General features: G+C 45.7%; 1 protein-coding gene across 3 annotated transcripts in view; it reads left to right on the top strand.

Annotated features, from left to right (window-relative positions):
* The first annotated feature begins 3,678 nt into the window (after window positions 1–3,678).
* Window positions 3,679–20,009, top strand: part of PCDH10 (protocadherin 10) — a 69,170-nt gene continuing 52,839 nt past the window's right edge. For all 3 annotated transcript variants that reach the window (XR_016281337.1, XM_089525794.1, XM_089525795.1), the window contains exons 1-3: window positions 3,679–7,470; window positions 10,570–10,628; window positions 11,244–11,350. Coding sequence is in view for 2 of the 3 variants with exons in the window: in XM_089525794.1 (XP_089381920.1) it covers window positions 4,750–7,470; window positions 10,570–10,628; window positions 11,244–11,350 (2,887 nt within the window). In the remaining variant the exon portion in view is untranslated. The remainder of the gene's footprint in view (window positions 7,471–10,569; window positions 10,629–11,243; window positions 11,351–20,009) is intronic.

Below are 20,009 nucleotides of genomic sequence, written 5' to 3'. Positions count from 1 at the left end.
AGAAGCGGAGGAGGGCTACGGAGGCGAAGGAGGCTTTCAAAGGGGTGGGAAAGGAGGCTGAGGGGGGAGAAAGAAAGGGAGAGAGAGAGAGAGAGAAAGGGAGAGGCACAGGATGTCGTCACCCCAAAGGAGGACAAGGCATCACCAAATGTAGGACCCCACCAAATAAAACCCCAAACACTGGTACAAGTATCAATCCATTCTTCTGGGAAAGGCTCAAAATGGAGGGACATCTTGGAATCCCTCCTGGAGAGAATAAGGCTGAAGTGGAGGGCGTGTCCGGGGCAAAAAGGAGGACCTCTGGTCACCCTGGACCTGGAGGCTCTTCTATGATGAGGGGCTGCTGTTGGAAACTCTCCCTTTTCTCTACCCACATCCCTTCCTCCTTTGGCTCCGGTTTAATACTAATTCCTGTCTAAATACCCTCCGAGGGGATTTCCCTTCGCAGCCAAAGAGGAAGGATGGCTCTCTCTCTCTTTCCTCACAGCCCCGAAAAGCTGAATGGGAGTCGAGGCAAGAGAGGTAGGAGCTTTAAAACGCCAAAAAATAGCTCTCTAATATACAATATATATAAAAGATAGCATTGCTGGAGAGGTTGCTTTTCTCTTGTCATAAATCATATGGTGGCTGCATCCGCTCTGCAGAAATGACCCGCTTCCACACCGACTTAACTGCCATGGCTCAATGCGACGGAATTATTCTAGTGCCACAACAAACTGCACTTCCCCCTGTGACAGTTGAAGCGGAGTCAAACCTGGTTATTTCGGCAATGCGGATGCAGCCCTGAGTTGAGAGAGAGCCGTTTTGAGCGTCGGGAAGATTCGAAATGTTTGAAGATGAAGGCGGGAATGCTATAGGACAGAGTGACAAGGGGTCCTCCTTTTCCAGGACCTGTCCTCCATTTGGACCTCCTGTCCAGGAGAGATTCCAAAATGCCCTCCATTTTTGAGCCTGACTAAAGCAGCACGAATTTACATTCCCATGAGTGTTCCACGAGTATTTGGTCGTGTCCTCCATACTTCTTGGGTGTCCTACATTTTGCGGTTTGGATATCTGGTTACACTGTGAAGGCTGACCCGGACTTCTCCTAACATCTCCTAACATTGGAACCTGAGGCAGTGTACATGGAAACGCCCCGTGTTCCTCAACCCCATGCACCCATCCTGCCATTGTACAAGCAATTTACTTCTGGAGTACGTCCGTTTGAGCCAGGCCTGAGCAAGTGAGAGGATACTCCGGTTGCCATCCCTAGACACCCACAGCTTCCTTACCGGGAAATCCCTGCAGGATCAGCCTCTCTTTGAGAGGCCATTTCTGAAAGGATCTGAATGGATCTAAGGGGATCGATCTCGTGTATGCCATTCCTCCACTCTGAAAAATCTCTTGAATTACCGGCGCAGCACAAGCCGAGGTGTATAGGCAGGCATAGGACAGCTCTGCGACACCCCCCTGGGCAGGATTTGAACCCTGAGCTGCCGTTACTTCCTTCAGACTGAGATGGCACCTTTTACGGAGGGTAACCTTTCTGCATGCCCAGTGGTTCCAGTATTGGACTCGACTCCCGGCTCAGCCATGAAACCCATGAAACCCTTGGGCAAGTCACACTCTCTCAGCCTCAGGGGGAGGCAAGGGCAAACCTCTTGTGAACAAATCTTGCTAAGGAAAGAAGAAAACCCCATGATAGGTTCACCTTACGGTCTTCATAAGTCAGAAACCATTGGAGGGCACACACAACACACACATACATAACATGCCACCATCTCTACTCACAGCCACGTCACAGGCTCTCAGCCTCTGAGGAAGGCAATGACAAACCTCCAACACATCTTGCTAAGAAAAACCCATGAGAGGGTCGCTTTAGGGTCACCATAACTCAGAGAGGACTGGGAGGCACACATAACACACACACACACACACACACACACACACGATGCCCAATCCAACCCTCAGCCAAGAAAATTCAAGTGAAATTCATGTGAAAAAAAGGAATTCTAGTGAAACAAAGAAATCCAAGTGCTTCGAGATGTGGCTGTCACAGAAATGTGTGTGAACCTCTGCCACATTTTTAGGCCCTATCGTTTAATATCAGTATCCTGTTTTCCCTCCAAGGAGGCGAGCTCTATTTCAGGGAAGCTGGATACAATCCTTAGCCTTCAAGATCCAATAAGACTCTTGGTCTTTCTCAGTGGCTTAATTTTCCTCCTGAGGAGGAAAAACCCACTCTCTTCCACCTCCACCATTCACACTTTCCCCTTTCTCTTGTGTATCTTTAGTGGGAAATGGACCCAGGAGGAGGCAACCACACAAGCTGAGCCAAGACCTTTGTCACCCAGAAACACAGATACACAAAGGTTGTGCTCCAGGCCCTGGATAGAGAATAAATAGGAAGACTACATTTTTAAATCTCTCCCTATTACATTTCCCTTCCAGAGAGAGGCCTTTGGGAAAGCAGGGGGGGAAAATCCGGTTGGAGTGCAGTTTTAACTGCCAAAGGCTCAAGACTATGGAATTCTGGGAATGGTCGTTGGTTGTGGCACCCTGAGGCACACAACACACATACACAAAATGCCATCCTGCTAGACGCAGCCGTGTCACATACTCTCAGCCTCTGAGGAAGGCAATGGCAAACCTCCAATGAGCCAATCCTACTAACAAAACACCATGAAGAGGTCGCCATAAATCAGAAAGGACTTGAAGGCACACAACACACACACACACACACACACACACACACAGAACACACCACAGCAAACGACCATTCCCACAGTTCTATAGCCTTGAGCCACGGCAGTCAAAGAGGGCTTCAACCGGATCATTTCTCCAGTGCGGATGCAGTCTCAGAGCAAAAGGAAAACGAAGGAGGTGGAACATCTACCTTCATTTTTCCCCTTGTTTGTGATCCGTGGAGTATGTCTATAGATAGCACGGTTATTATTATTATATTTTTTCCTTTTTGGAAGTGGAAAGGAAAAGAAGAACGCAAAGGGTAAAGCCAGGGGCAGTGGAAACTCCGTCTCCCCGGAGCGGCGTTGTTTGCCAGCGTCATGGTTCCGCCTCGAATGACGAGCGAGGAGATCTCCTGCTCAGGGACCGAGGAGGGCACCCAGGGAATCGGGACTTTCCGCGGCAGAGATTTCCCCCGACAAAGCGCTCGGGGAGCGGCCGGCTGCCTTAGACATATGCTGCATCCACACTGGAAAGAGACCCCGCTTTGGCACCGCTTTAACTCTTTCTGGCTCAAGGCTATGGAATTCTGGGAGTTGGTGTTTGTTGCGGGCCCAGAGCGGAGCTTCGCTCTGGGCCCCACAACAAACTCCAACTCCCAGAATCCCATAGCCTTGAGCCAGAAAGAGTTAAAGCGGTGCCAAAGCGGGGTCTCTTTCCAGTGTAGATGCAGCCATAGAAACACACAAGGGAGAAAGGATGGATGGAAGGATGGAGAGAAGGAGGGAGGGAGAGGCGGGTTCTCTGCCTTCCACCTCCTCCTTTCCATCCCTCCCTCCTTTTCCATTCCCCGTGACGGAGGCTGCTGGACGTAAGGCCCGACCAATGGCTTGCCGCCCGGAGGCTTTCCTTGGGAAGGGATTGGTTGGCAGGAGCAGCTCGCTGCGCAAAAACAGAGCCGCCGAGCGCTCCGAGCTCAGAATCTGCCCGCCGAGATCGCAGCAGCAGCCAGGAGGCCCAGCCAGCCGGCAATCCGCCTGTGTTTGGAAAGCAGAGAGAGAGAGAGAGAGACCGAGAGAGAAAAGGCTGGAAGGAAACTGATCTGGACCTTCATTAGATAGCAAAGATATATATGTGTCATATATATAGGGGTGCTCCGGGCACTAAAGACCCTCCAAGAAGAGATGGCGAGGAGGGAGATTTCAGAGCATCTCCGCGTCAGCTCCCGAGAAATTCAGGGAAATTAAAGTTTGGAGCTGCTGCCGGGCACTTCTCCCTGGCTTTTCTTCCTCTCCCCTTTCGCTGGCTGGGTTTTATTATTATTATTACTTCTATTATCATCATTTTGATACATTTCCCCCCGCTCCTCTTTTTGCAAAGGTGTTTCTTTTTTTCCCCTCCATCCGATGAGCGGTTCTTCTTCTTCTCCTCCACCTTCTCCTTCCCGCAGCCTTCTCTGCCTTCCTACCGGGAAAAGCCAAACGGAGGACAATCTTGGAAAAGGACCACCAGCCCGGGATTTGCTGCCACCAGCACCATCACTACCACCTTCCTCCTCCTCCTTCCTCCTCCTCCTCCTTCTCTCCAGCTGCCGCGTTGCAGTGCCAGGACGCTGGGAATAAATTAAAGCGGGCTCCGGTCTCTCTGTCTCTCTCTTGCCTCGAGAGTCGGTCCTTTCCTGTCAAGATCACCGCTGAGCTGGGAGATCTCTTGTCCCCATCGGGGCTGATTTCGCAGTCCTTCCCTCTCAATCTCTGTTTTTTAAAAAGAAATATATATATCTTATTATTTTCAGAAGGAAGGCGATGAGGGAGAAAAGCGAAAATGAAGGAGAAGGAGTAAGGCTCCATCCTTTCTGAGGCTCGCCTCCCTCTGCTCCCACCCCTCCCTCCCTCCCTCCCTCCGCCCCCCAAACGCGGTGCTTCTCCAAGGAGGAGGGGGAAGGGGATCGTTTCTTTTCTCTCCCCCCCCCCCCCTTCTTGTCTCTCTTCCGTTTTTTGGAGCAAGGGGGAAGAAGCGTCGTCGTCGGAGGGGGAAGGAGGTGGGGACGCTCTCTCCCTCTGCCCTTCCTCCCTTCCTTTGGCGATGGTGGTGCTGCTCGTCCGCTTGGCCTCCCTCCTCTGGCTGGCGGCGGGGACCCTGGCGCAGCTCCACTACACGGTGCAGGAGGAGCAGGAGCATGGCACTTTCGTGGGGAATATCGCCGAGGACCTGGGCTTGGACATCACCAAGCTTTCCGCCCGGCGCTTCCAGACGGTGCCCAATTCCCGGAGCCCTTACCTGGAGCTCAACCTGGAGACCGGGGTCCTCTACGTGAGCGAGAAGATCGACCGGGAGCAGATCTGCAAGCAGAGCCCCTCCTGCCAGCTCCACCTGGAGGTCTTCCTGGAGAACCCGCTAGAGCTCTTCCGCGTCGAGATTGACGTCCTGGACATCAACGACAACCCGCCGTCCTTCCCGGAGCCCGACCTGACGGTGGAGATCTCGGAGAGCGCCACGCCGGGCACCCGCTTCCCGCTGGAGAGCGCCTTCGACCCGGACGTGGGCACCAACGCCCTCCGCACCTACGAGATCACCCCCAACGCCTACTTCTCGCTCGACGTCCAGACGCAGCCCGACGGGAACCGCTTCGCCGAGCTGGTCCTCTCCAAGCCCCTGGACCGGGAGCAGCAGGCCCTGCACCGCTACGTCTTGACGGCCGTGGACGGCGGGCAGCCCCAGCCCCGCACCGGCACCGCCCTGCTCACCGTCCGCGTCCTGGACTCCAACGACAACGTGCCGGCCTTCGAGCAGCCCGTCTACACCGTGGCCTTGCCGGAGAACTCCCCGCCGGGGACCCTGGTGCTGCAGCTCAACGCCAGCGACCCGGACGAGGGCCAGAACGGCGAGATCATCTACTCCTTCAGCAGCCACATCTCGGCCCGGGCGCGGGAGCTCTTCGGCATCTCCCCGCGGACCGGGCGGCTGGAGGTCAACGGCGAGCTGGACTTCGAGGAGAGCGGCGTCTACCAGGTCTACGTCCAGGCCAAGGACCTGGGGCCCAACGCCGTGCCGGCCCACTGCAAGGTGCTGGTGCGGGTGCTGGACGCCAACGACAACGCGCCCGAGATCAGCTTCTCCACCGTCAAGGAGGCGGTGAGCGAGGCGGCGGCCCCGGGGACGGTGGTGGCCCTCTTCAGCGTCTCGGACCGGGACTCGGAGGAGAACGGCCAGGTCCAGTGCCAGCTGCTGCAGGGCGAGGCGCCCTTCCGCCTGAAGAGCTCCTTCAAGAACTACTACACCATCGTCACCGAGGGCGCCCTGGACCGCGAGCAGCCCGGCGGCGAGGCCTACACCTTGACGGTGGTGGCGCGGGACCTGGGCCGCCCGGCCCTCAGCGCCAGCCAGTCCATCCAGGTGCGGGTCAGCGACGTCAACGACAACGCGCCCCGCTTCTCGCAGCCCGTCTACCAGGTCTACGTCAGCGAGAACAACGTGCCCGGCGCCTACATCTACGCCGTCAGCGCCTCGGACCGCGACCAGGGCGCCAACGCCGAGCTGGCCTACTCCATCCTGGAGGGCCAGATCCAGGGCATGTCCGTCTTCACCTACGTCTCCATCAACGCCGAGAACGGCTTCCTCTACGCCCTCCGCTCCTTCGACTACGAGCAGCTCAAGGAGTTCAGCTTCCAGGTCCAGGCCCGGGACGCCGCCAGCACCAGTGCTAGTGCCAGCGCCGACGGCGGAGAAGAGGAGGCGGCCCCGGCGCTCTCGGGCAACGCCACCGTCAACATCGTGGTGGTGGACCAGAACGACAACGCCCCGGCCATCGTCAGCCCCCTGCCCGGCCGCAACGGCACCCCGGCGCGGGAGGTCTTGCCCCGCGGGGCCGAGCCGGGCTACCTGGTGACCCGGGTGGCGGCGGTGGACGCGGACGACGGCGAGAACGCCCGCCTGACCTACAGCATCGTCCGCGGCAACGAGGCCAGCCTCTTCCGCATGGACTGGCGCACCGGGGAGCTCCGCACCGCCCGCAAAGTGCCAGCCAAGCGCGACCCGCAGCGCCCCTTCGAGCTGCTGATCGAGGTCCGCGACCACGGCCAGCCGCCGCTCTCCTCCACCGCCGCCCTCCACGTCCTCCTGGTGGACAGCGCCGTCGAGCGCCAAGGGGCCGGGGCCGGCGGCTCGGGGGCCGGGGGCGGCGGCGGCGGGGGGGCCGGGCTGGGCCCCGGGGGAGCGGGGGGCCCCGGCGGAGAGCACCGTCCCAGCCGCGGCGGAGGAGGCTCGGTGGGGGCTGGCGAGAGCTCCCTGGACCTGACCCTGATCCTGATCATCGCCCTGGGCTCGGTCTCCTTCATCTTCCTGCTGGCCATGATCGTGCTGGCCGTCCGCTGCCAGAAGGAGAAGAAGCTCAATATCTACAGCTGCCTGGCCAGCGACTGCTGCCTGAGCTGCTGCTGCTGCTGCTGCCCCTGCTGCAGCCGCCAAGCCCGCGCCCGCAAGAAGAAGCTCAGCAAGTCCGACATCATGCTGGTCCAGAGCGCCGCCAACGCGCCCAGCGGCACCATCGGAGGCGGCGGCGGCGGCAACCCGGCCCAGGGCCCCGCCGAGGAGGCGGCCAGCTTCGGCTCTCACCACCACAACCAGAACTACTGCTACCAGGTCTGCCTCACCCCGGAGTCGGCCAAGACCGACCTGATGTTCCTCAAGCCCTGCAGCCCTTCCCGCAGCACCGACGCCGAGCACAACCCCTGCGGCGCCATCGTCACCGGCTACGCCGACCAGCAGCCCGACATCATCTCCAACGGCAGCATCCTCTCCAGCGAGGTAAGGGGCGGCTGGATGCACCTCCTCTTCCCCTTTGCCCAGAGGAACCAGAGGTCCTCCTCTTCCCCTGGTGGCCAGAGGCCCTCGTTTCCCAGACTGAGCAGAGGCCCTCTTTTTTCCCCAGAGTGGTAGGGGTCTTCCTCTTCCCATGGGGACCAGAGCTCCTCTTTTTGCCAGATTGTGTGGAGGTTCTCCTTTTCCCAGAGTAACTAGAGCTCCTCCTCTTCCCAGGGGGACAAACGTCTTCCTTTCCCCAAGGGGACCAGAGGTTCTCCCCTTCCAATGGTGACCAGAAGTTCTCCTTTCTTGACTAGAGATCCTCCTTTCCCTCAGATTGACCAGAAGTTCTCCTTTTCCCAGATTGGCCAGAGATCCTCCTTTCTCCATGGTGACCAGAGGTCTTCCCTTTCTCCTGGCATCCTCTTTTTCCAAGACATGGCATACATTTGAACCTTCTGCTCAAGAGGAATCCCAAAATGTCCTCCCATATCCTGCAGGACTAAGAAGCAGGAATGTAGATTCCTATCAGTTTTTCTAGTTTTTATTTTTGCAGTGTCCTACATGTTTTTTCACATGCCCTACATGTCCTTTTCCCGGACTTTTCAGCCTTCTTGTCCAGGAGGAATCCCAAAAGGCCCTCCATTTGGAGCATGCCAAAGAAGCATGCATTTACATTTATTTGAATGTTTTTAGCTTTTCTTTGGTCATATCCTCCATTTTTCTTGAATGTCCTCCACTTTGCAGTGCCTTGTACTCCTTTGTAGTGAGGACATTGGACTGAGCCCCCCACAACTCCAGGGCCATCTCCTGACCCCAGGGCCCACCATTCCCCTGCCATCCCTGAGAAGGGGGAAAGTGGTTCTATTTGTTCTTTATTTCTTGAAGGAGAAAGTCCCACAAAGTTTGAAGGTGTAAATTTCAGCCTAACAGGCCAACAGTAGAGGTGTTTATTCAAAAGAATTGCACTAGAGGGAGCGGGATTTATTTGATCAAACCAGATTGCAACTGTATTGGTTACTAAGCTGCAATTTAGTACTCATAGTAAAATTACTACAGGTATTAGAGTCACTAGTGGATTCATTGTTGTTAACTGCCATTGTGCAGGCCCTGACTCATAGTGACCTGTGGACAAGATATTTTCAAGCCCTCCATCCTCCCCTGCTCTGCCTAAGCCCAGTAGTTTCATGTCCACGACCACCTACTAAGGTTCCATTTACTACTCAGAGTAACATTACTACAAGTTTTAGTGTTACTAGCATGCAGAAGAGTAATGGTAGTAGGACAGTTGGCTTGTAGTTTTTGCCTTCTGCCTATCTTTTGTGTTTTCTAACTTATTCTGACACAAAGCATTCCTTCCTTAGTAACAATTGTTGCTACAATATTACTACAAGTAGTAACAGATGAATACTTTACTGATCTATGTTAGCTCTCCAGTAGCACCTCCTCTTCATAGCAAGAATCTCCCCCCAGCACTGTCAAACAGCACTGCATTGCTGTTTTCTCTCAAGCTCCACTGAACATGAGTCTTTTGAATGAAAATGCATAGGATTGCATTGCCCATGCAATGCACACACAGCCCCCAACATCCCCTTCTGTATAGCTCTCCTCCTGCATTTAATTATGATGCAAAACCTGCAGGCTAACTTGAACTAAGGTACCTTTGGGTTCAAGCCAGTCAATAGTTTATTATTAAAGGGAGAATGACCAGTGCACTGGAGGGCATGTTCATAAATGGATGCAGTCAAATGACCATGTTGTGGTCATTGGAATGAAGCTAGCACTTGGATGGGAGACCATCAGTGAATAACTGGTGCCCTAAGCTATATTTCAAAGGAGGGAACTGGCAAAACCACCTCTGAGTATCCCTTGCCTAAGAAAACCCTATGAAATTCATTCAGTCACCATAAGTAGACAGGCAACTTGAAGGCATGTACATACACATAGAGGTAACCTAGCTTTTTCTGCTAGGCTGGGTGCCAACGTTTATTTTTATATTGTGCAAACCCTCTGATGCATCTGAATGCCACTTCAAACGAGACAAAAACACTTGTTATTTTATTGCTGCTTTCAGGAACAAACACAGCAAACCTGAATGTGTCTTTTTAATAATCACTCTATTAAGTGCAGGTTTTTTTTTAAATACATCTAAGAATGCCTGCATTTATGATTAAGAATGTGGAGAAATTCTCTTGTGTGATTTATGAACATCTTAACTACAAGGCAGCAGTTTTAATTAATTTGAGAATTAAGGATTTATTAATTAACTTTTCATGACTCTAGCAAGAGTTGTTCCATATGAGAAAAAAATGTTGTTGCAGGCATCTCAAAAGAATGCAAAGCCTACATACACTTTGCCCCATTATGCATATCTCATGCTACCTTGGTGTGTAAATAATTATTTCAGTTCACATAATTTGGGTTTAACAGTCTTCTATTAAAATGTGGTTTGCTAGAGATTAAATTGTGTCTATACTCTCTGCATACATTGCTGGTGGAAAACACTGCTTTGAGCCCTGTTAAGCCAGTTACCAGTGGAACAAGTTCTGTCAAGTTTACCTGGATTTATTCCATCCTGTGTAAATTCATATAAGGTTTTTAGACTTTTTATGTTGATCTTTAAAAGATTTTTAAGGATTGTCTTCAGGAAATGTGTCTTCTTGGCTTTAATTTTCCTCCTTCTTTTAATCAGCAATATTCCCTTTTTACATCTGCATCAAAATACATATTTTTATACAATTGTAGTTCTGCTATTCAGAAGAAATAGCACTGGCTTCACACTTTTCATCCAAGTGTTAAAAATTAAGGTGTATTATAACATTTAAATTGGGTTTTTTTGGTAGATAAGGGGTTTAAATTCAGTCTTAGACAAGAACACTCTCTGTACGTTGGCCTTAGAACCAGGCCACTAGTCCTTGTTTTTATGAATAAAGCTGTGGGGAAAGATGGATAAGACAGCCTAACAACATTCCTTATTTTGTGCTTAATGCCTTAGTCATAAATGCTTTTACACCCATTGCAGCAACTGTAGATGCACAAAGTAAGTCGCTTCAAAACAAACCATTAAGAATGTAATTTTTATTTTCCGCATCATTTTTCTAGACTAAACACCAGCGTGCAGAGCTCAGTTATCTAGTTGATAGACCACGGCGGGTAAACAGGTAGGACCTCCTCATTTCTTAAGTGATGACCCTAATTTTGCACAACCTGAGATATATTTCAGCAAGCATGAAGAGAATATGGAAATGTGTTTACTGCAGGAGTTGAAAAATAGCCGAGAGATATAAAAATGAATTTGTTCAGACAGTACCATTAAGCAAAATAAATCGGCACTGAATGAACATCTTTGAATTATGGCTTTTGGTAAGGCTCTCAGATTACCTGAAAAGAGAGTGGAATCTCATTTTGTGCTGGTCTGAAACGTGCCTCACATACTCATGAGCCCTTCTGCAAGAATCAGCAGATAATATTGACTTCTCTGTGCAAATTTAGCTTCCCAGCTTAAGCAAATTCAGTTCAGTCGTTTAGAACAATTACATTTAACACAGAGGAGTGTAATAAGGCCTGAAGTCTGGTCTGGTTGAGTTATTAATATTAGAAAGTGCACATTCTGTTTGTGATGGAAATAGGTGCTGAACAGAAACAGTGTTGTGAGCAAGTCTAGCTGAGTGCAGCACCGTGTGTGGCCATGTGATGGCAGAAGAATGTTTTATGAGTTTCTCTGTTTCTGGGTGTTCAAATATTAACCCCCCCCCTCTTTTTTTAAATGTTTCTAGTTCTGCATTCCAGGAAGCAGACATAGTAAGCTCTAAGGACAGTGGTCATGGAGACAGCGAGCAAGGAGACAGCGATCATGACGCCACTAATCGAGGTCAATCCTCTGGTAAGTCTGATAAGGAGAAATCTAAATATTTGATCTTTTAATAAGAGAGGCAGCAAGGGCAATTACAGATAGATAAATAAATAATAGGCCAGAAGTAATGAGATACAGAGTGTTTATCCTCTTACGTTCATGTACAACTGGATGGCTGAGAGTGATCTAGTTCATAGTATACAGAGAGTCGTCGTTTTCTATTTATTTATTCAGATATCTATATAGATATAGATATACATGGCTTGTATTGGGAAGCTGGAGAGTTTTGCTGTCTTAAGCCTGCTTCTCCTTGTATATGTGAGGTACAGAGTATGGATGGATGGCAAAAAGGCCTACTGCAAAAACTGTTGAGTTGAAAGTATTTTGCAACTCCTGCTGGAGAGCTGGTGAGCAGTGATGCTCAAGAGTTGTGCCCCTAGAGACGGAAGGAGGGAGAGTCAGGAGTGAATGACAAGCTGGATTGTGAAAGCCTTGGGGGGGCTCTTTTTGAGTGTATTTTTGGTGAAGATCACAGATGTCTCTCACTGGATAAGACTTGTATTACCTTGTTTGTTGAGCATTGTACTTCTCATATGGAGAGTTAGCATTTCCATACTAATAAGGGAACAATTTATAATGGTGGTTTTTTGGGGGTGGGGTGGTAATAGTTAAAGTATATGTTTGATGATTTGACCTCTGTTTGCTAACTATGGAAAACAGACTAATGTTAAAATGCTTCTGCTTCACCTGTTTAAGAGGACTGTTGACACCTTTTTTGGTGTTTATTTGACTGTAATGCACCCTGCAGGTAAGCAGGTGTCAAAGCCAGTTGCTACTTAATTGTCATCAACAGGAGTCTTGGAATCCAGGATTGGCTGGGGTAACCTCTGCCTTTCTCCAGCTCACAAAAGCTCCAGGGACATGTTGTTTCTGTAAAAGTGCCTCCTAAATGGATGCTCTGTGCTCTCCCCCCACTTCTAATCTCTTTCCCTGAAAGCATCCTCTAATCTAGCCTAAAGCATCAAATTGAAGATGCTCAGGATCACTGAGGCACAAGGTGGAGGCAACCTAAATATGCTGTTTTTTTTTTACTATGGGAAGCTGAGGCACGTTGCAGGGTGTGTGATGGGGTGGAGAGAGCAGGATGTCTATTCAAGGCTTGTTTTATATGACTGCAAGTCATCAATATGCAGACCTCATGAGACTTGGGAGAGCCAAGAGCCTCTGAGCTCCCATTGCTCTTTGCAGGGCACCATGCTTAATGAACACAGCATTTATTTTGTGTCTGGGAACCTGATGACAGACCAGCTCTTGCCAGAAGTTTGCATCAGAAGACAGCCCCACTTTATTTATTTATTTGTTTGTTTCTGCCCTATATTTGGTGTGTGATTGATTGTAGTCTCCCAAATGTGTGCATTTGGCTCCCCCTTTCTACGCCCACACACCACTCTCTTTTCAGTTCCTTTGCACCATTTCTAAGGCAGCAGTCAATACTCAGAAGGTTATAAAATCCTTTGCCTTATCTCCCTGACTGTCTCTCCCTCCCTCCTTGCCTTTTTTCTCTCTACACATTTTATTGCCGTACTCATCACCATGAACGTTTCAATCAGCTTATTCCCCCAGCATAATGAACCATAATAACCAAATAGGAGAGAAAGAATAAACATCTGTACGAGGGCTTGAAATGGAAAAGCAAAATGCAGGAATATAATCACTGTGGTACACATCAAGAAAAATGCCATTTTATTTTAGATGCTTCTTCCAATGTTACTATATTTAGGGTTCTTGTGTGGGATTGTTATGGTTCATCTGAAATTAGGTTATTGGTGATGTCCTCAAATTTGGTGTCTGTTCTTACATTGGACTAATTCATGGATGTATTTCATTTCACAACATAGGACCTCAGCTTGGTGGCATTATTTTATTTGACTCTAGTTATTTTCTGTTGCAACAACAAGCTTAGAAAGCTAAAATGCTTGAATTTAAGCTAATTGGTATCCACTTACTTTATATCCATGGTCTATGCATACCTGCTTGCCTATTACACTGAATTACAGGTTTCTGCAAATAAAAATGTGAGGAGCAAATTACATTTGACAATTGCATTTGACTCTAATGAGAATTAGCATTTTCAATTGGAACTTCAACTTAAATTAATACACGTGGTAGCCACTTTTGAGAAATTACTGCTGGGCATTATTTCTTTGCATAGCATGGATTCATGGTAAGTGCTGTAGTATATCTAACCTTATATCTGTGATATTGGGAAATATACAGGTGATTAGCTCCCTCAGGAAGGTGTTTCTTGTTCCTGTCTGTTTCTTACAGAAAGAGTGAGAGCTAATGTTGTTTGAAGTGGAATAGTTTATAACAATGTAGAAGATATTTCATGACATTATGGCATATGTCTACATGTATATACAAACACATAAATGCCCACATGCTCTCTCCCAGGCAGTAGGTCCTTGGTATCTGCTGGGGGTTGGTTCTAGGACCCCCTCCTCCCCCCCTCCCCATGGATACCAAAATCTGTGGATGCTTAAGTCCCATTAAACATAATGGCATAGTGAAATGGTGTCCCTTATATAAAATGGCAAAATCAAAGTTTGCTTTTTGGAATTTCTGTCTTTTTGGAATTCCTCAAACTGTGGATAGTTGAATCCATGGATAAAAAAATCCATGGATATGGAGGGCCACGTGTATACTTAGACAAATGGATGCATATTTAAAAACATACTGTAAAGAATAGCTAAACAATGCTGTACTCAGATGAGATAGTGTATGATGCTCACATCAATACTAATATATAAATTAGTGAATTTAATGAAGTGTTTCAGTTTCCAGCTTCATCAGTAGTCTAAATGAAAAAGTGGCCTAAATACTTTAAATAAGTACTTTTAAGCATACCGCTGTTTTCTCTGTTGTTCATTTTCATATGTGTGTGTTTGTACTATTATGTACCTTTATCAGAACCATAGCAAATGGCCACCATGCTTCTATCTGGTTTCGTCAATCTACTCTTCTTTTTAAAATAAGCCACTTTATTTAAGGCAGCAAATTATTATATCTTGTTCTTTAATGTTTCCTATCTCCTTCCCTTTATGTTTTATTTGACTTACTCATTTTCACTGATTACTTTCGTGTGTCTGTCTGGATTGGTTTCCATAATTGGATTATATTAGTATTCTGAAATTATTAAAATAAGTCACATAAAAAAAAATAAAAATAAATTAAGGATCCAGCCCTATACTCACACTCCTAGAGTAAGACCCATTGTACTTAATGAGACTTCAAAATAGATGTAAACAGATTGTGCTATGATTTTCCAGCACTCCTACTGAAAACCCACTTTCTTCATGGAATCAATGAAAAATCTTTTTTAAAAATACATTAAAATGGTCATTTAAAAACCAATGCAAAACCAGCAGCCAAAGACAACAACAGTACAAGAATCTAAAAAACACAACAGCAACAAAACCCTATTAAAATGGGAAAACTGGAGTCTGCCCCAATTCCCCAAAGTCTACAATATGTGTGAACTTCCCTTGGAATGGGATCAACTATCATGGTACCATCCTTTTAAAATCACTGTCTTTAATAATTAGTTGCCTCACTTCATTGGAGGAGACGTGTGGAGAAGGCTTCAGAAAATGATCCTGATTTTGAATCAGTCTCAGAAATGTTCTAGAAGCTATTACTTTCCCTTTTAAAAAGATGGAATACAATATAATATTTAATTGAAGATGATCTAGACTAATGTCCAACTCCCCTTGGAATGGGATCAACTATCATGGTACCATCATGTTTCAGTTACAGAAAGTAGGAATTTTCTACATTGCAGTTCCTGGATTACAATTTGTTGAAATACTGTGGGTTGGTTGCTTATTTGGTTTAATCCCAGCTCAATTTAAAATAGCTAATGATTTACTAAATTATTAGCATTGGAGATGAACTTTTGCTAAAAGAGAGGGAAAGTAGACATCTAGAAAGAATGAAAGCAAAATCAGTAAATGATTTCTCAGGTGGAGAACAGGCAGCAATTTCATTGAAGAAATGAATTTAACATCCAGGATGGATGCTAAGATTGTGACTGTGATAAAAAGCCCATTAGCTTTCAACAGAGTGGATTCTGCTAGAAAACGCCTTTCTCTGCATACAACAATCTAATGGAGATAAATCCTTCTGAGGTTTGTTTGTGCCTGTGTGCACACACACTCTTGTTTTATCCATAGGTAGAAAAACTCTTGGCTTCTCTTCTGAGACTTCCAACATAGGTGCTAAGTAGTTCTCTCTGTGTTTGTTTGTGGTTTGTGCTGTGTGATGTGAACACCTGTGTTTCGGAAATTGGCCCTAAGCCATTGCCTCATTTCATTTAGGTCTTCACAGATTAAGGAACTAAAGATGATGCTGGGTTGAAAATACTACATTTCAGGAAAATGTACATGCAGGGAAAGGGGGGGGGCTCTTTTTAAGACAGTGCTTACTTACAGTGCAGGATATTTTCTAGACTTAGATTACAGACTGCACTGATTGCTTTGCTTAAGAACACAAGTACAAGTGGTAAACTGTCATATGAGTGGAACACTGAAGGGTACATAGTTTTCTTATATATGATTGGGTGTTGTTATTTTTTGTTTACGTCTGAGCATCTGTAAGAAAATTATCACTATTAGCACATTACATAAGCATTTTTTATAAAGGTAATGTACTGTGTGTGTGTGTGTGTCAGATTCTGTTTCTTGGAAAAATATTTTTAGAAACAGTTCTGAAAACTGTCAGTAGCTCTAAAGTGACCTAGTGTGTTTCAGTTACAGAAAGTAGGAATTTTCTACATTGCAGTTCCTGGGAGGAAAGGGGGAAATGAAAATATCAGAATTTACAAAAGGACAGAAAATATTTTCTCCTTTTGCATGTAACGATATAACTCAGCCCTGCATCAAATATCATTTTCTCTTTTATTGTCTTGGAAGAAATGAGATTTAACAGGTGTGAAATGTTTCGGTTAGTTTTTTTGATAGTATGCAAGCATGTATTTGTTTTTGTTGTTAGTAGCTATCCATAACGTTGTTTACAATGGTAGAATGTTATAAAACATAAATATTAGGGATATTGCCTGGTGGGAGAAGGCTGGATGGGAAGGACACATAGAAAGATGGTTGAAAGCAAACGTGAAGACCACCTTTACAAATGAAGGCATAAAAATGTTACTCATTGCAGGAAATGGGTATCGTTGGAAGATAAATCTGACAGACTTATTACTTACAATTGCAATTTTTAATTGGATAATTAGCGAATGATACTTTGAAGATTATTCAAAAGCTCTAGGGGCTTTGTATGCATAGGTTTTCTCTTCTTCTGCATAATTTAATCAAGAAGTAATAAATCTCAAATATGCATCACATTTGGAGCAAAATATGTGATGTCATGTAAGCCCTAATAATCCATAAAGGCCAAACATTTTGATATTTAGGATGATTTAGTCCAGGGGTGGGTGCATTTAGGTGGGGTTTATTTTCTAAACCTGGAACCTGCCAGGGCTATACAAACTGCCAAAAGTTATGTGAAGGCAGGAGTAAGTAGTGGAATAGACACTTCCACTTGAGCGAAAAAGTATTTTTCTATTAAACAGTGGAAGAGGATCCTCATGACATGTATATAAAAAATTGCAGCTCTTGGCAACTGGGATGACAGGGGATGCAGAAATAGCCTCAGGCACCCACATGTAGCCCCGGTTTACACTTTGCCTACCCCACTTTAATCTTGTGGTATTGATACACCCCTATCCTTTCATATGATTGCAGCCAATGTCCATGTTTTACTTTTGAAGTCAGTGCTGGGGAGAGTTTTTTATTAAGATTGTCTCATAGCTTTGTTTCTATTTGCAACTAGTATTTTGCTACAATGTTTTCTTCATAATTATAATTTACTTCACATTCATTATCTGGCTAATGATAGTAGATGTAGTGATAGTAGATGTTGTCAGAAGATAGCAGATGTTGTCAGAAGATGTGCTAGGCAGAGAAGGACAAAATGGTGTATTTTTATGATCTATAAATGTATGACATCATATATAAGATAACGCTATCATAGTACATGAGGTTGGATGTAATATAGATGAATATTAGAATCATAGAGTTGGAAGAGACCGCAAGGCCCATACAGTCCAATCCCCTGCCATGCAGGAAATCTAAATCAAAGCATCCCCGACAGATGGCAATCCAGCCTCTGTTTAAAAACCTCTAAGGAAGGAGATTCCACTATACTCCGAGGGAGTTTGTTCCACTATTATGGAGGGATGCCTTCTCTTTGTTATTAGAACTGACTTTGGAACAGCTTCTGAAAAGCCATATGCCACCTTCACTTTTAAAATCCTAGTTTGGAAGATGTTAAATTAAAATTTCAAATTCTATTCAAGTTTTTAATTTCCAACCACTACCCGAGATCAGAAAGAATGCTAGATCAGTTAGCTGAGAGCATACACACCATGTTATGAAAGAGTGAAGGGGCGAATATCTGGAAGAGTGGATAACAGGACTAATAGTTTATGGAGGCCTACAAAGTGATCAGCCATTTCCTCACAATCCTTGTTGGCAGGGCCATTTTGCAGAGCCAGAAGGTTTGCCAAATAGTATACAAGCTTTGTTTTTAGTTGTAAATCAGCTGAATAGAAGATAGTGATAACAACTGCCAGTGACTATTGATTTCTTTTTACACAATATTTAGCTCCCTCCCCTTAGATTAAAGACTTGCCACAGTGAGCAAAAGGAACAAATGAGTTTATTTTCTTTTGCTGTTCTTTGTTTACAGTATGCCTGTTTTGAAGGAATGGGGTACATTTGCTGCCTACAGTGTTTGGATGTATGGAATGGTATAGAAAGGACAGTCTTAAATAAATAGTCTTTGAAGACAAGTTGAGTATACTGATGGTTATATTCAAACCTTAATAGGATTTTTTTAGCATGCTAGTCTATAAATAAGATCCTCATTTTGCATTAACCCACAGACAAGCAGATGAGAAGAATTTGCAATGAGTGACTTAATTTGGGGTATTTTCTGAATCCAATGAAAAATCCAGTGTGCTATAGGGAATTAAAATATCTTATGTCCTATGTAGTGTTTGTGTGTACAAAATCATGGACCTGGCACAGCCAAAAAAAAACCCCTCACATTCGCATGAATTGGGATGTTTGAGTAGGTGACAGCTCCCCCCCCCTTTTTTTTTTTTTTTTTGGAAGAGAAGTGTTTTCTAATGAACACAGTTTGTACATTTTATACAGCTTTTGTCCAAATAACCCTCACAAATTGTTGGTTAGTTCACACTTAGTTTTGTGTGAATTCTGCAGCAAAATGTGCTTATGGATGACTAAAATGTCCGATTTCCCTGGATGAGGGATAAATCAATAGGAGCTGGTGATTAAAATAATTTATTTCATTCTACTGACTTTTAAAGCAATCGAAAAGCAACATGGTAGTCAACAGCAACAAATGAAATGGAGAAAAACCTTTTTTCTGTTTTCCCAAACTGAGGACTCTTGTTAGACATTATAATAATGAATACCACTCCATTTGATATCCATTTATAATCAAATATTAGTTAAACTGAAATCATTGGCACTTACTCCCAGGTAAAATGTGTGGGATCACAGTCTAAATCTTGTGGCAAGAAAGCAGTGAGATTTGCAAAAATTCAGAACCAATTAAATCCCCAGCCTCTAAGCCATACACAGCCTGTTTACTGAATCTATGCATCACCAGCTGTGCTTCTATTGCTTCAATTCTAGGCCATTATGACGCCATGAAGAAACACCTGTTAGAAGCCATTTGGTAAAATGTCACCATATTATAGACTGTTTAAAACATAGTGAATGCAGAACTCGAGTTAAAGTCTGCATATGTGCCTGTGCAATTTTGAAACCAGATACCCCATTTCACTTTATTATATTGTAAGATATAACAGAATCCAGATATCCAAAATCTACAGGCATGGGCAACAGTTGGTATTAGTATAACAATTTCTAAGATTGCTTAGAATTTCTGCTTTCCAGCTAAAAGATTTGCAGTATTTGCCTTCGCTTTACTTCTGTGGAGGAAGCTTTTGACATTTGGACTTCACAGCTGGGAAAAAAAGTGTGGTGAACAAACAGAAACAGTTGCTCTGGGACAACTGGCAAATGTCTCCTCAGATTCTAGAAACATTATACCACCATCTTTAAACAGTGCGGTCCTATACATGTCTGCTCAAAATTAAATCCCCTTCAGGTCAGTGGAGCTAACACCCAGGTTAATGAGTATAGGACAGAATTGCATCTTTATTCTGTTTATTTCCCCCCTCACAGCCTTCCTGGAAATTTACTTTACATTCAAAATGCCTGCATATAGCCTTTTATTCTAGTTGATGGAGCTATATTTTTGTAATCCATGTTTCAGAGCTTTCCTTTTTATTTTAACAACAACAACAACAAACAAACAAACAAAATTGAGGTCCAAAAGCCTGCAGAAATAATCCAGTCTGAGACTGATTTATCTGCTCTGGCTCAGTCCTAGGAAATTCTGGGAACTGTAGTGTTGTGAGACATTTAGCCTCCCCTGTTCTTTTCCCAGGATTCCCAAGCAATGAGTGAGGGCAGTTGAAGCAGTTTCAAACTGGATTATTTCTGCAGTGTCTTTTGGACCTAAACCTAAATCTGAA

The sequence above is a fragment of the Sceloporus occidentalis genome, unplaced genomic scaffold, assembly GCF_023333645.1.
Source record: "Sceloporus occidentalis isolate IW3139 unplaced genomic scaffold, rSceOcc1.0.p SCAF_5, whole genome shotgun sequence".
Lineage (NCBI taxonomy): Eukaryota > Metazoa > Chordata > Lepidosauria > Squamata > Phrynosomatidae > Sceloporus > Sceloporus occidentalis.
This window is presented reverse-complemented; position numbering and strand designations above follow the sequence as displayed.